This window comes from Myiozetetes cayanensis, unplaced genomic scaffold, assembly GCF_022539395.1.
Source record: "Myiozetetes cayanensis isolate MyiCay16 unplaced genomic scaffold, myiCay2020 scf2-11, whole genome shotgun sequence".
NCBI lineage: Eukaryota > Metazoa > Chordata > Aves > Passeriformes > Tyrannidae > Myiozetetes > Myiozetetes cayanensis.
Window position 1 is genome coordinate 96,098,838 of NW_026087411.1, and position 12,642 is coordinate 96,111,479.

Genomic DNA, 12,642 nt, shown 5'->3' on the forward strand with positions numbered 1-12,642 from the left:
CACATCCCCACATCTCTTTCTTTACTGTTTTTTTCTGTATTGCTGTTTCCAACTGATCTTCCCAATAGCAACAGCAGCTTTGACCACCCAGCAGAGCCAAAAACATGAGGGTCTCAGGAAAACAGCACTACCTGTTGCCCATGTGTGCCATCCTCATCACATCTGTGGCTGCAGATCAGCTGACTGGTACTTGTTGAAGCGTAAACAAACACATCTGCCTTGGTGAGGAACACTGGAGCATGAATCCTACTGCAACCTCCATAAAGACAATCTAATATCAGAGGATTGGCTTATTAGAGTTGTCCTCCTGAAGGAAGTTGAGAAACCACTGTCCCTGTAACACTGTCCCTGTGTTACAGTTGTTCGCTTGATGTCCAGCTCTACATTGATTTCAGTTTCAAGGACCACTGCATTACTTGTAAGCAAGGTCTGCTTCTGTGTATTGTGGCCTCTTACAGCTGTTACTGGCAGCAGGATCGCATCACTGGGTGGCACTGGTGTGCCTTAGAATGGGCTGCTTAGGAGTCCACAAAACAGAAAGTTTTGTGTAGTAGATTTCCTTAGGCAGCTTCTCTGCACTTGAGAGCATTTAGACTGAAAGACCAGTCTAACTGATCTCAATTAAAATCTCTGAAACCCTTACAGTGTGACTGTAAGGAGCCTCAGCACCAACTACTTTGATTTATGATCTCTCTCTGTTCTGCCTCATCACATAAACCTGTTCTGTTCTGGTTTCAGCTGGGATAGAATTTTGTTCTTAGTTCCTGGTACAGTGCTATGTTTTGTATTGAGTATGGTAATGATGTTGATAACACACTGGGCAAAGGAATATTCCATACCATAGAACATCATGCTCAGTATATAAACTAGAGGGAATTGTCTGGGAGCTGCTCAGGAATGGGATGGGCATTGGTGATGAGGAATTGTGTTGTACCTCACTTTTTTCTCTTGGATTTTATCACACACTATCTCCTTTCCACTACTATTATCATATTATACTTTACTTCCATTCTTAAACTGTTCTTACCTCACAAGATTTTTTTTTCAATTCTCCTCCCCATCCCACTAGGGGCTAGCAGGTAGTGGGCTGTGGGATTTTGAAGGAGGGTTGAGCAGGTGGCTGCATGGTACATAGTTGCCAGTGGGTTTAAACCACAACAACTTGCTAATACAGACATAATTTCTGCACTCACTTCTGAGTCAATCACACACGTTGGGCAAGGCATGAACCCTTTGAATTTATCCTTTTCTACTTTCCTGCAACTGGAATTTCAAACAGAGCTCCTTCCTTCTAACACCAATTCAAGTATGCTTCCACTTTTCTAGAACAACCCTAACATAAGCACTGAATTAGAAATTCTTCATATGTATTTCTCTATTGGTATATATATACTAATATCTCAAATATAAGTTTACTATTGAGATACCCAATCTAATGCTCAGAACCTCTGACAAACTATTTATCCAATATAGGCTACTTTGGATTGCTTTGTAATGGTTTTGAACAGTTTTAATTCAGTTCAATTTCTGTACATAGATGTCTCTTTTCTATACCAGCTATTACAATTTGTATGCCTATTTTTAATACAAAGTAGGATGAGAGGTGGGGTAAAGACCTTCAATGCAACTTGTAGCATGATATTTAAAACAAATAGTGAAATATTTCCTATGTGTTGACTAATGAACTGTTATCTTTTATCTGCAAAAAGAGTAATGAAAAGTCTATTTGAAAGAAAAATTGTATTACAAAAAGCACTATTTTGTACCAAAGGTAAATTTATAGTGGCAACAGCTGTACTGAAGAAATTGTGAGAATAATCTATGCAGTATTCCTTTCTTTTTTACCTCTATTTCTGTCTCTTGTAATACTGCCTTTGTTAACATTTGTTGCATTCTTCTAAGTCTCAAACTGTGACTTGAAAGATCTTGTATAAGACTAATAGGTCTTACTTAATACTATCAGTCTTTGCAGGGTCAGAGCCTTACTTTCAGTTATGTAGTACATTTCATGAGATAAACATCCTCAAATTCCACAAAAAAAATAGAGTTTAAAAGTTAGAGAATACACCTCAAAAATGTCATTGTTTGTATCTGTGCAGAATTATTTACAGTTTCATTGCATTATTCCCTGTATGGCAGGAAACATGCAAATTGCACATTGGAATAACGTTATTCTTGAGAACAAAGCTATTTTAAACTTCATGTTAAAGGGTTCTATCAAATTCTAGGCACAACCTCTTTAATTACAGCAGTCCCTTTAAATTTGTTCAGGGGGAAAGGAATTGCTAAGTAGTTTCAGAAATTCCTACTTCCCTTTTGTGGAAGAATAATGAAGAGTGTGAATCACATTTTCCACATAATTTAATGAAATCCTTCATTAGTGGGAAGTGACATTTGCATTCCACACTAAACAAGTTCTTTGTGCATGGAAAGTAGCTATCTTAATTTGTTTAAAATTGCTAGGAATCTATTACCTTTGTAGGATGAATACTGATTGCTGTGCCGTTGGTATTTTCACAACCAAATCAGTTTCAAATGAAGATTACTAACAGCATGTTAAACCAGTTGCTGGAAGAGAATATAGCATTTTTTTTCAGTACTGCTATCAATTAAAATCTACTCCTTCTGTAATCCCACAGCTGAACAAACAGGAATGTTATTTATAGGAGATGCAATAATACAGGTCAGTAAACATTCACTTTTTTCCACAGACATTTGTTTCATACTTGCTTTTATTTCAGTAACTAATTTACACATTGTGAATCATTTTCTCCTTATCATATCTGTTTTTAGGTTAATGGTATAAATGTAGAAAGTGCAACCCATGAAGAAGTGGTAAGTCATTCCACTTTGATTTTGTTATTGGTGTACAGAATATCTTATGTCCAAAGTGTTCTGTCTCTAGCCTTGTTTCAAATTAATTTACTCTTTTTTACTATAAGATAGTGCTATACTCAGATTTGTCATGTATGTCATTATTAAAAATTTTCCAGTTATTTAATTCATTTTGGATATAGAGTTTCCTGCAGCATTTGACCTCAGACCAAAACAAAATAATTTATTGAATAGTGGTTAGTTTTTGCTGATTTGTTTCATTTATCAGATTGACTGTGTGAGGATAAACCCTGTTCATGTTCACTCCATGTGCAGTGCTTTTCCGGTCTGCACTGCAAGGCAGTATAGATAAAAATTGTTATCCCCTGTTGCCTGTTTATTGGCAGTTATCATTTGATTCACTGACAACTGTATCTCAGAATAGCATCTGTAGCAACCATAAATGACATGGGCTTTGACAGTCTTATCAGCAAGGCAGAAATTACATGACCAAAGGAACTAAACTTGCTTTTATTACTTGGAGGTGATCTCTCTAGGTCAAGATAAAGTGTAGTTGCATGATCTTGCAGTCCTTTTCTTGGTGTTGATTAATACCATCAGGCTGAATCTCTTACAGACAATCTCAGTGAAGCACTGAGTCAGGTCTATTGTGTATTGGTGAACTGCCCTCCTGCTACTTGTATTGTTATTGCACATAAAAAAACCTCTAAATTTGCTGAAAGTTATTCCTCACAAAATGGTAAGTTACATCCCTGAAGGATTGTTTTTCAGAACCAAGAAGTGCTCCAGAACTGTTGATGTAACACAACAGAGGTGAGAAATCAGGGAGAAATACGTAGTTGCTGCTCCTTATCCTGTACATGGGCATTCAATGGAAGCACTAGGCAGAATTTCCTAGAACAACTGTAGACCATATGGCTGAAGGAAACTCAAATTTTGATGGGCCAGGAGATGGATCTACAAAGAGACTTTTCTACTACCACAGCCTGTTACCATAATCAGAGTGGTTTGGGGTAAATGCATCAGGTCATAGGGGAAAGGGCTGGTTCTATGAGATTTGAGATAAGGTGGGCTGTTGCCAAAGTTCCTGAGAGAATGGAAGATTTCATTTCTTACTTCTATCAAAATTATGTCTTTGCATTTTCATGAAATAATAGTTAAGAAAACATTCTCTTTATTTGAATATAGTGGGTTTTCAGTTTGAAAGAAATGCTTCAGAAAAGGTTTGGGCACTTAGAAACACCATTGAAGAAGTCAGTATTATAAAATATATTAAGCTACTAATATAATAGCATAGTTATTAAAAGGATAGTTGTCCAGAAAGCAGAAGGTTGAGGATGGAAGACTCATCTAACTTTTAGAAAATCATACCTACATCTTCTATCTCTGTAATGAGTGCCCTATTTTCTAAATGTCACTCAGGTTAGAAGAGAGGTACTCCAGCACTTCTGTTCAAAAGGCACTCAGCAGTGAGGCTTGGGTAGTCTCAATTCACTCTGGGTTCCAGCTTACGCAGCCTTGTTAATATCATACAAAATATTTAATCAGTGGGAACCAATCAAAGGTTACTGAGTAATTCTTTTAGCTTGCTTTATTTTCATCTGACACCATGATCTCTTACATATTCAGTCATCTACTTCAAGGTGGGACTTCTGAAACATCATCCTTCAGTACTGTTTGAGCACACTTCCTGCTACTTGCATTCTGGTTGCAAGAGACCCCTTTTGTAAATGTCCAGCTCAAAGTTACGAATTGTGCTGTGTGACCCCTGGGACTGTGCACTGGGTCTGGCTGAGACAGCATTACTTTCCTTTGTGGCAGCTGGTATGGTGCTCACAAGTCCATTTTGATTTGTGACTAAACATTAGCAAAATACCACTGTGTTTGTTATTGCTGAGCAGGGTTTGCAGACTCTTGAGGCTTTCTCTTTTTTCCCACTTTTCCACTCAAGAAGTAGGCAGGGAGTGGGCAAGAAGTTGGAAGTGGACATAGCCAGGAAAGCTGACCTGAAATGACCAAAGGGATATTTCGTACCATATATGATGCTCAGCAGTAAAAATTGTGGGGAGTGTTTTCTGGAGGATGCAACCATTGCTCAGAGACTGAATGGGTATCGGTCTGTTTGTAGGAGGTGATGACTGATTGCCTTTGCATCACTTGTTTTGTTTTTACCTTTGTCTTAAGTTATTAAACTCTCTTTATCTTGAAACTGTTGCTATTGTGAAAGTTTTGTTGCTTTGTTCTTCCTGTTCTCTCCCATCCTGCCAGTGGGGGGAATGGAATTCAGCTCAACACAGACTACTAAAAGGGATGCTATTGGCAAAGGTAGGGATTCTGAATTACTTCCCTACTCCAGCCATAGTGATAAACCAGCAAGGGACAGAAAGAAGTACATGTTTCTTGCTTTCTTTTGGTGTTGGACTGTTTTTTTAATCTGTTTGCTTGTCGCTTCATGGTTTGATTATTTTTTTTTTTAATTGTAGCTTTAACAAATGTTTTCAAGAATTTTATTTGGGTTTTTTATTTTCTTTGTTTCACAGTGACATGTTTGGATTCCTTGCTGTTTAGACTTTCCCCCCTTTTGTTCTTAATTTCTACTATTTTAAAATGTACTACTGGTTCACCCTTGTAGGATGTGAGGGTGTGCACAAACTCAGATAACCTACATTTTACTAAATTGAAGCTTAAGTATAATTGTATGTCAGTTTATCTCACATTTGTTAAAGACTTATTACACATTGGACTAAATACATTGGAGATAAGGCTACAAAATCTGTGAACTTTGGGAAAGGAGGCCAGTTTGTTCTGTCTGCTACCTACCATCTTCACTCTGAAAATGCTTCTGTAGATAATTGGTCAGCAACAATTTAAAAACAAACTGGCTTTCCTGTTTTTCACATCTGATTACTACAGTTTGCTTTTCTCCACAGTTACTCAAGCTGCTCCTAGTTCTGCCTAAGGGTATGGATAGAATAAATAACTCTGAATCAGGACTGAAGAAAATCCTGCTTTTACAGAATGTAATACTATAGTGTGGAAAATTGAAAATAATTTCTTTTCCTTGAAAAATAAGTTTATTTTTATAAATAGTCTATTGGTGTGGAGAGACTGTGAATACAGAAAATTTTAATTCAGAGATTTATATAGTTTCTGTTTTGCTCATCAGAGAGGAAAATTAATTTTTTTCCCTGATGGCTAATCAGGTTGTCACCCTGCAAAACAGAAAAGGAATAGTCAGTTCTCCTGAGGGAAGAGAGAGAAGCAAGCAGAGGGGAAGAGTGTTTAGGTTGAAATTCACAAAGAAGGTATACCAATTGATATTCACCTGGCTAGGACTTCAATTTTCAAGGTGTTCACAATAAACTGTGAAAGGAAATGAAACATGAGACAACAGTTTGCTGATTCAACAGAATTTTTCAGATTCATAGAATCACAGAGTCATAAAATGGTTTGAGTTGGAAGGGACCTTGAAGTTCATCTAGTTCCACCCCTGTGCCATGGACAGGGAACCTGTACCAGACTGGGTTGCTCAAAACCCAATCCAAACTGGACCTTGAGCACTTTCAGCAATGGAGCATCCACAGTTCCTCTGGGAAACCTGTGCCAGTACCTCATCACCCTCACAGTAAAGAATTTCTTCCTTATATCTAATCTAAATCTTCCCTCTTTCACTTTAAAACTCTTCTCCCTTGTCCTATCACTACATTCCTTTGTAAAAAGTCCCTCTCCAGATCTCTTGTAGGGTCTGGAAGGTGCTCTAAGGTCTCCTCAGAGCCTTCTCTTCTCCAGTCTGAAGACTCAGCTTTCTCAGCCTGTTATCATAGCAGAGGTGCTCCAGTTCTCTGAGCGTCTTCCTGGCCCACCTGATGATCAGAGGACTGAAAACACTTCCTGGCGATTTGTGGTGTGGGGCTGGGTGATTCTCTCTCTCTGAACTTGGTTGAAGAGGGCAATAACATTCATAAAGATTTTTTTGAGTCCTCAGGGTGAGCACTGCTCTATGATGAAATGCACTAGAAGTACCTGTTTGTTTCCACCATAAGCAAAATGTAGGTGATGTGATGAAAAACCGTCACTGGAACTTTTCAAGATGCAGTTAGGCAGGGTGCTAGATAATCTCACGTAGTCTCACTTTCTCACGAAAGGTGGGGCCATATGATCTTTTGAGGTCCTTCAAAACCTGGGCTGTTTTTTATGATTCTATGATTAGTTCAAATGTAAGTTTGTATGAAATTAATCCCATTTCAAGACAATAAACTGATTATTTCCATTTACTAGAAAAGGCAGGAGTGAGATGGTAGGTATAGAAAATGGAAAACTAGGTACCACATGGTATTTTTTCTTGCTATATCTTACTCATGTATTTTATAGTAAATTATTGTGTTTCATATATTTTTAGTATTTCACACAAATGTTAATTTACTTGGAATTTTATTCACTGACCCAGGAAAGTACTTGGGAATATTTATTTCTTTTTATCAATGAGTAGTCTCACAGAAGTACATCACTAATATCCATTAAAACAAAATCCATTCAATGGGAATAATTTTATATTTTCAGAATTTGAACTGCTTTAATCAATACTCACTAATTTTTTTTCAGATCCCTCATAAATTCAGATGTCTGTTGTAAAGCTATTTAATGTGTCATTGGCATGTCTGGCAGAAAGTGATAAACTTGTGCTTCATTGGGCTGATTCATTGAGATACAAGGAATGAACCTGAAAATTATTTATCTACATAGAGATGTTGAGATTTTATTTTCATTTGTCCTTTAATCTATCATCCATTTTACATTAACTATTTCAGAATTAAATCTCTGCATAGTCTTCTGGAATTCAGTTCTGAGTGGTGGAACATATATTATGAGTTTTATCCATATAATATCAGAAAGAAAGAGATCAAATAGAAAAAAAAAAAAGAAGGAAGTTACATAGGCTAAAAAAAAGTACATAATGCTTAACTGCTCAACAAGTATATCAAAGTTAGTAATATAATAAAAAACATAGAACTGTAGTGATGAATTGATGAAATAAATAACATCATAACAATAATTATAAAATATTTTGTCAAATTTATAGATGCTTCTGAGGTAGCAAAAACCAATTATTTTTATTTACTAAAATTTTATCCTGTAGTAATATCTTATATTCATATTAATGAGAACAGTTTATTGATTTATGCTGTTGTTAAAACCATTAACCTTTACACAAATTAAGATATATGCTTACAGTGTGAAAACCGCAGTGTTATGTTCTGTTTGTTTAACCACATGTTAATATTTGAATACATAATTTAGTAATACTTGAGGCAAAACCTTATGACATCTGGAGAAATTAAAAATAGAATTTTCATTTAATATATATAGAAGGTTTAATATCTTAAGGTTACTGCCAGAAATAATCAGCAGCACAGAGCAGTTCAAGGCAATGCTCATTGTTTTCCTAGTTCATCCAGGTAGTTGCTACATTAACGTATGTAAATACCATTACAGACATACACACATTTCTGACAAAAGACTGATGTTTAACTTCAAGTTATTCCTTAAATTTCTGCAGCTTTTCTTGTGGGAAGCTTCTCAGTTTGAACCTGCTTTTTCATCCGACAGAAAAAATGTTATGAAGTCAAAATAAACAGTGTAATTCAAGTATGGCAAGCATAAAATGAGAGCTTGATCAGTTAAATGCAGGAAAAATAAGTATTTTTCTACACAAATAGATTGTGCATGTTTCATTTCTTGGAGATCCATCTTAATGGTGCTGAGATGAAATGTCACAGTACTTTGAGAAGTGCTCTGCATGGTTTACTTGAACAGAGTCCTTTGTACTGCAACTTTTTTGTTCTCTCAATATAAAAGAAATATTCTCTTAGTATTGAAAGGTTGATTCTACCAGATTCAGAAGAACCAGTAACTGAGATTTTCTCACATCATGTAAAGGTTGTCTGATTCCTTTGCATGTCATGGAACTGTTTGATTTCTTTCAACTGCATGATTTTCCCATTGTCCTGGTACTTCCCAGAGTTTGCTTTTAGATTTCTCCATTTTAGTAAACTATTTCTGTCAGAGTTTAAAAGCAATGCTATAAATGGTTTTCATTTGAATGAGGTTGACCTACTTTATTCCCTACCCCTTCCTTCCACACTTGCACACTCTAATGAAAGCAACCTGCTCCTACCATTCACTTTTTCTAGACACACTGGAACAAAAGGTGTAATGCTACTAAAAAGCATTTTAAAAATTAACAGTTACCAAAAAGAGAAAAAAAAAATAAAGTTTTTCACACTTTCTGAAATAATCTGCATACATTACTGCAAAGTTTAGCTGCTGTTACATCTTACTGTATGAATATAAGTTAAAAAGAAGTATGTGGTATTGCACAGAAACTTAGTAGTAGTGTCTTAAATGACCTCAATATCACACTCTATTTCCAGGATTTGCCATGTGTTCAAGTACTGCAGATGCAGTAGAGTGGAAATAAGAAAGCAGTCTTTAAAAGTTATATTGAACATGTAGAGACGTGTGTGAATTTTTGTTGAAGTTTATGTTTTGTCATGGGAAACCTAAGGAAATATGAAATAGAATAATCTAACAAAGCAGTCATTGTGCTTCCAGAGGGATGACAAGCAAGTCTCGGAAGAATGTTAGAGAGCAGAGAAAAGGAAGAGCAGTAGAAAAGCTCAAAAAATCTGTTCCAGTGACTATTTGAAAGGGCTTTTGCTGGTGCTTTTCCTGACATCCCTCAATCAACTATTAAATAAAAATATATATTAAAAAAAGTAAAAGAGGGATCCATCCTTATGGATATCCAATGAGTCTCCCTATATTTTTTCCAAAGTCTTCTTCTATGAAAGGATTTTATTTTTTTTGAAGAGAGTAAAAAAAAAAAAAAGGTGTTTGAATCGCATCTTGTACTTTTTTTACTCTAGCTAGTTTCCGACACTGACCTACATTGTCAATGGATATTCAAAAAGAAATGTAGAAGTTTTTGCATATCAATTTTCCTATGACTAGTTTCTATGTATGAAACTTTCTCTAGTTTGTGATTACACATATTGTCTTCCTAATATGTTGCTGTTATCACTATTTCATTAAATGGACAATTTGGGGCATGAAATAAGAGGATTGTATTTTGAGTGGCATAAGGTTTCTATGTGTTCCAGACTAAGAGGCTATCTCCAGTTGCACAAAGGCATATGAACAGAAACAGGGGTAGAATCCATCACCCCTTAATATTACTGATAGGGAGCTTGCTGAAGTGATCTCAGACTAGGACCACTTGCTTTCCCTATTATTAGGAGATTTATGTTTGGGATCAGCCAAAACAAGCATGTAGATTTGGAAGCATTTGTAAGTCACTTTCAAACACAGGACAGTTTTTACACACAGTTGTGTGAGAAACCTCTTCATTTATATAAATAAGTTTTCATTAATAAACTCCTTACCCATGAAAAATTCAAAAAGTTCCAGTTAGTTAATGCATTTTAATATATTTTTAGGACTACAGACACACCAAAGAAAAGATATCAAGCTTTTGAAGATTTTACTTTCCTAACTTTATCTTGGCAGTTCTCACAGAGATCCTTTGTCATTGCCTCAGTCAGTCCTAAAAGAATGCTTTAGTCATCTGTTATGTGGACAGTAAATACCTGCTAACGCTCAGTAGAGAGCTGCAGGACTGCATGCATCAGAGCTGCAGCAGCAACTGAAAGAAGTGAACAAACTCTTTTACTGAGCAGCATTTATTAACAAGTTTAGAGTAGTCACTTTCATTAAGTGACTTCTATTATCATACATTTTAGAAAATTTACTGCAGCTATGTAGGGGGGCAGTGACAGAAAGAAATAAACATCAATAGTAAGAATGCTAATCTGTGACATTAGAGTGTAGAAGGAAGTTCTGCTATGCATAGTTTTCCTCTTCAGTTACCCTATAGAATTTTTTCTGAGCTATTTTCTTTGGTATTTGGTCACAGTAGAACAGGATTTATCATGGCAGTGAAACAAATAAATAAAAAGAGGTTTTTACGTAGCTTAGATGAAAAAAGATCTGAGTATAATTTCAATTCTCCAAATTCTATTTTGCCATATGTATTCTGTATCTCAGCACTGCTTAAAAATAAAGCTATATAAAATCAGCAAATTATAGTATAACTTTACAATTTTGTGGGGTATACGGTTCAACCTCACTGTTTCCATGTGCACTGGATTTTATCACTGAAATCGTCTGGCAGCATTCCTCATTAAAAGTCAAGTATAGTGTACTTTTTGGTCTTCAGTGTCTTTCACACGCAAATGATAAAACTCACATGATTTAAAACATGATTTTGCCATTTAAATTTGTACCCCTTTGCATCTTTACTGTGCTTTTCTAAAAAATAGTAACATTTCAGAAAAGGATTTTTTAAAAAATGGAGTAATATAAGTACCTGTATAAAATGTATAACTTAAAATATTACACAACTTCTGTTATGTAATTGTGGAAATCCACTTTCTTTCAATCTCTAAACATGTTAAGAATGCATCCACAATTAAGCAGTTTAGATTTCAGTACTACTATTTTACCTCCATCATTTCACAGTCACTTAATTCCCTACATTAAAGAAGCAGCAAGTACTCTGGCATTATGACCATTTACAATGTGCATAATCTTTGAGCACAAAAGCAGAGTTACTATAATTAAAACTGATCCAGGAATTCAGCCACCTGGCAGAAAGGAAGGATGGAAGTCTTTGTTAAACTTTGGACACAACATGTAGCACTTAAGTAAAGCACAACAGAGAGTGTGGCTGGACAGCTACAATTTTAAGGAGTGATTCCTAGGGGTAAAGGAGTTGAGTTAAAATAAATTCTTTTAAAAAATGTGTCTCTTTTAACCCTTTTAATTTTCTACTTATTTCATTTATAAATGTTGAAAGACCTAAAAAGGATTTATAAGAAATTGTACCAGCTGCTTTTGTCATAAATAGAGGGGCACTTTCTTCCATCTTCTCCTTCTCCTACCTGCACAAGACTGAGTACCATGGAGGTGGACTAAATGTGTAAGTCAAAGGAGAACACTAGAACAAGAACCAAAGGTGAAAGACATCTGTGGATGGGTCTGGAGGGTTTTTGAAAGGGTTGATAGGAAAAGAAATTACAGCTTCAGGAACAGTGCAGTATTATGCCCCTTGTTATTTCTGATAATCACTATGAAGACCAATCCCCTCTTGCTTGATGCCTTTGATCCTTATATCCTGTCACTAAATTAGTCTTTGTCTTCATTTTCTGTCACTCTGTTTAGTGTCCACTCTGGCTGAGCTAACTTCTCTGAAGCAGTATACTCTCCCTCTCACACCTTCCTTTTCCTATCTAAACAATGTTTTGTGCTTTTAATTAACACACTGCCTTGTATTAGGTGACTCTTGGTATTTTGTCAGGGTATAAAGAGCTTCGGAGAGCTATGTGCTCTACCTCGATGTTATTAAGAAAACCAAGATGCAAGCTAATAAGGAGTTAGTGTACACCCTTGTGATACTGAATAGATTAATTAAATAAAAGTTTGTGAAAGATTAGACTTAGGCTATTTACATAAGTGAAACTCAGTTATTTTCCATGTTGTAAATTTCCTGAAATGGAAAGGAAAATATAAGTTATGTAGAGGACTTTCACCCACATAAAATTAACTCATTAGTAAAATTGTTATATTTCTGCTCACAAGAAAGATTAACTCCTCTGAGATCACTATGTGACCTGTACATAAGTATTGTTTCTCTTCCAAATGTTATTGACTTAATGGGAGTGTGATCTAAATAAGTGAATGGGTCTTAGA

The 12,642-nt window shown here is 35.7% G+C and overlaps 1 protein-coding gene across 5 annotated transcripts in view; it reads left to right on the forward strand.

The window, feature by feature from the left end:
- Positions 1-12,642, forward strand: part of SNTG2 (syntrophin gamma 2) — a 233,645-nt gene that overhangs the window by 127,087 nt on the left and 93,916 nt on the right. For all 5 annotated transcript variants that reach the window (XM_050316361.1, XM_050316362.1, XM_050316364.1 and 2 more), the window contains 2 exons: positions 2,640-2,683; positions 2,794-2,835. In XM_050316361.1, coding sequence (XP_050172318.1) covers positions 2,640-2,683; positions 2,794-2,835 — 86 coding nt within the window. The remainder of the gene's footprint in view (positions 1-2,639; positions 2,684-2,793; positions 2,836-12,642) is intronic.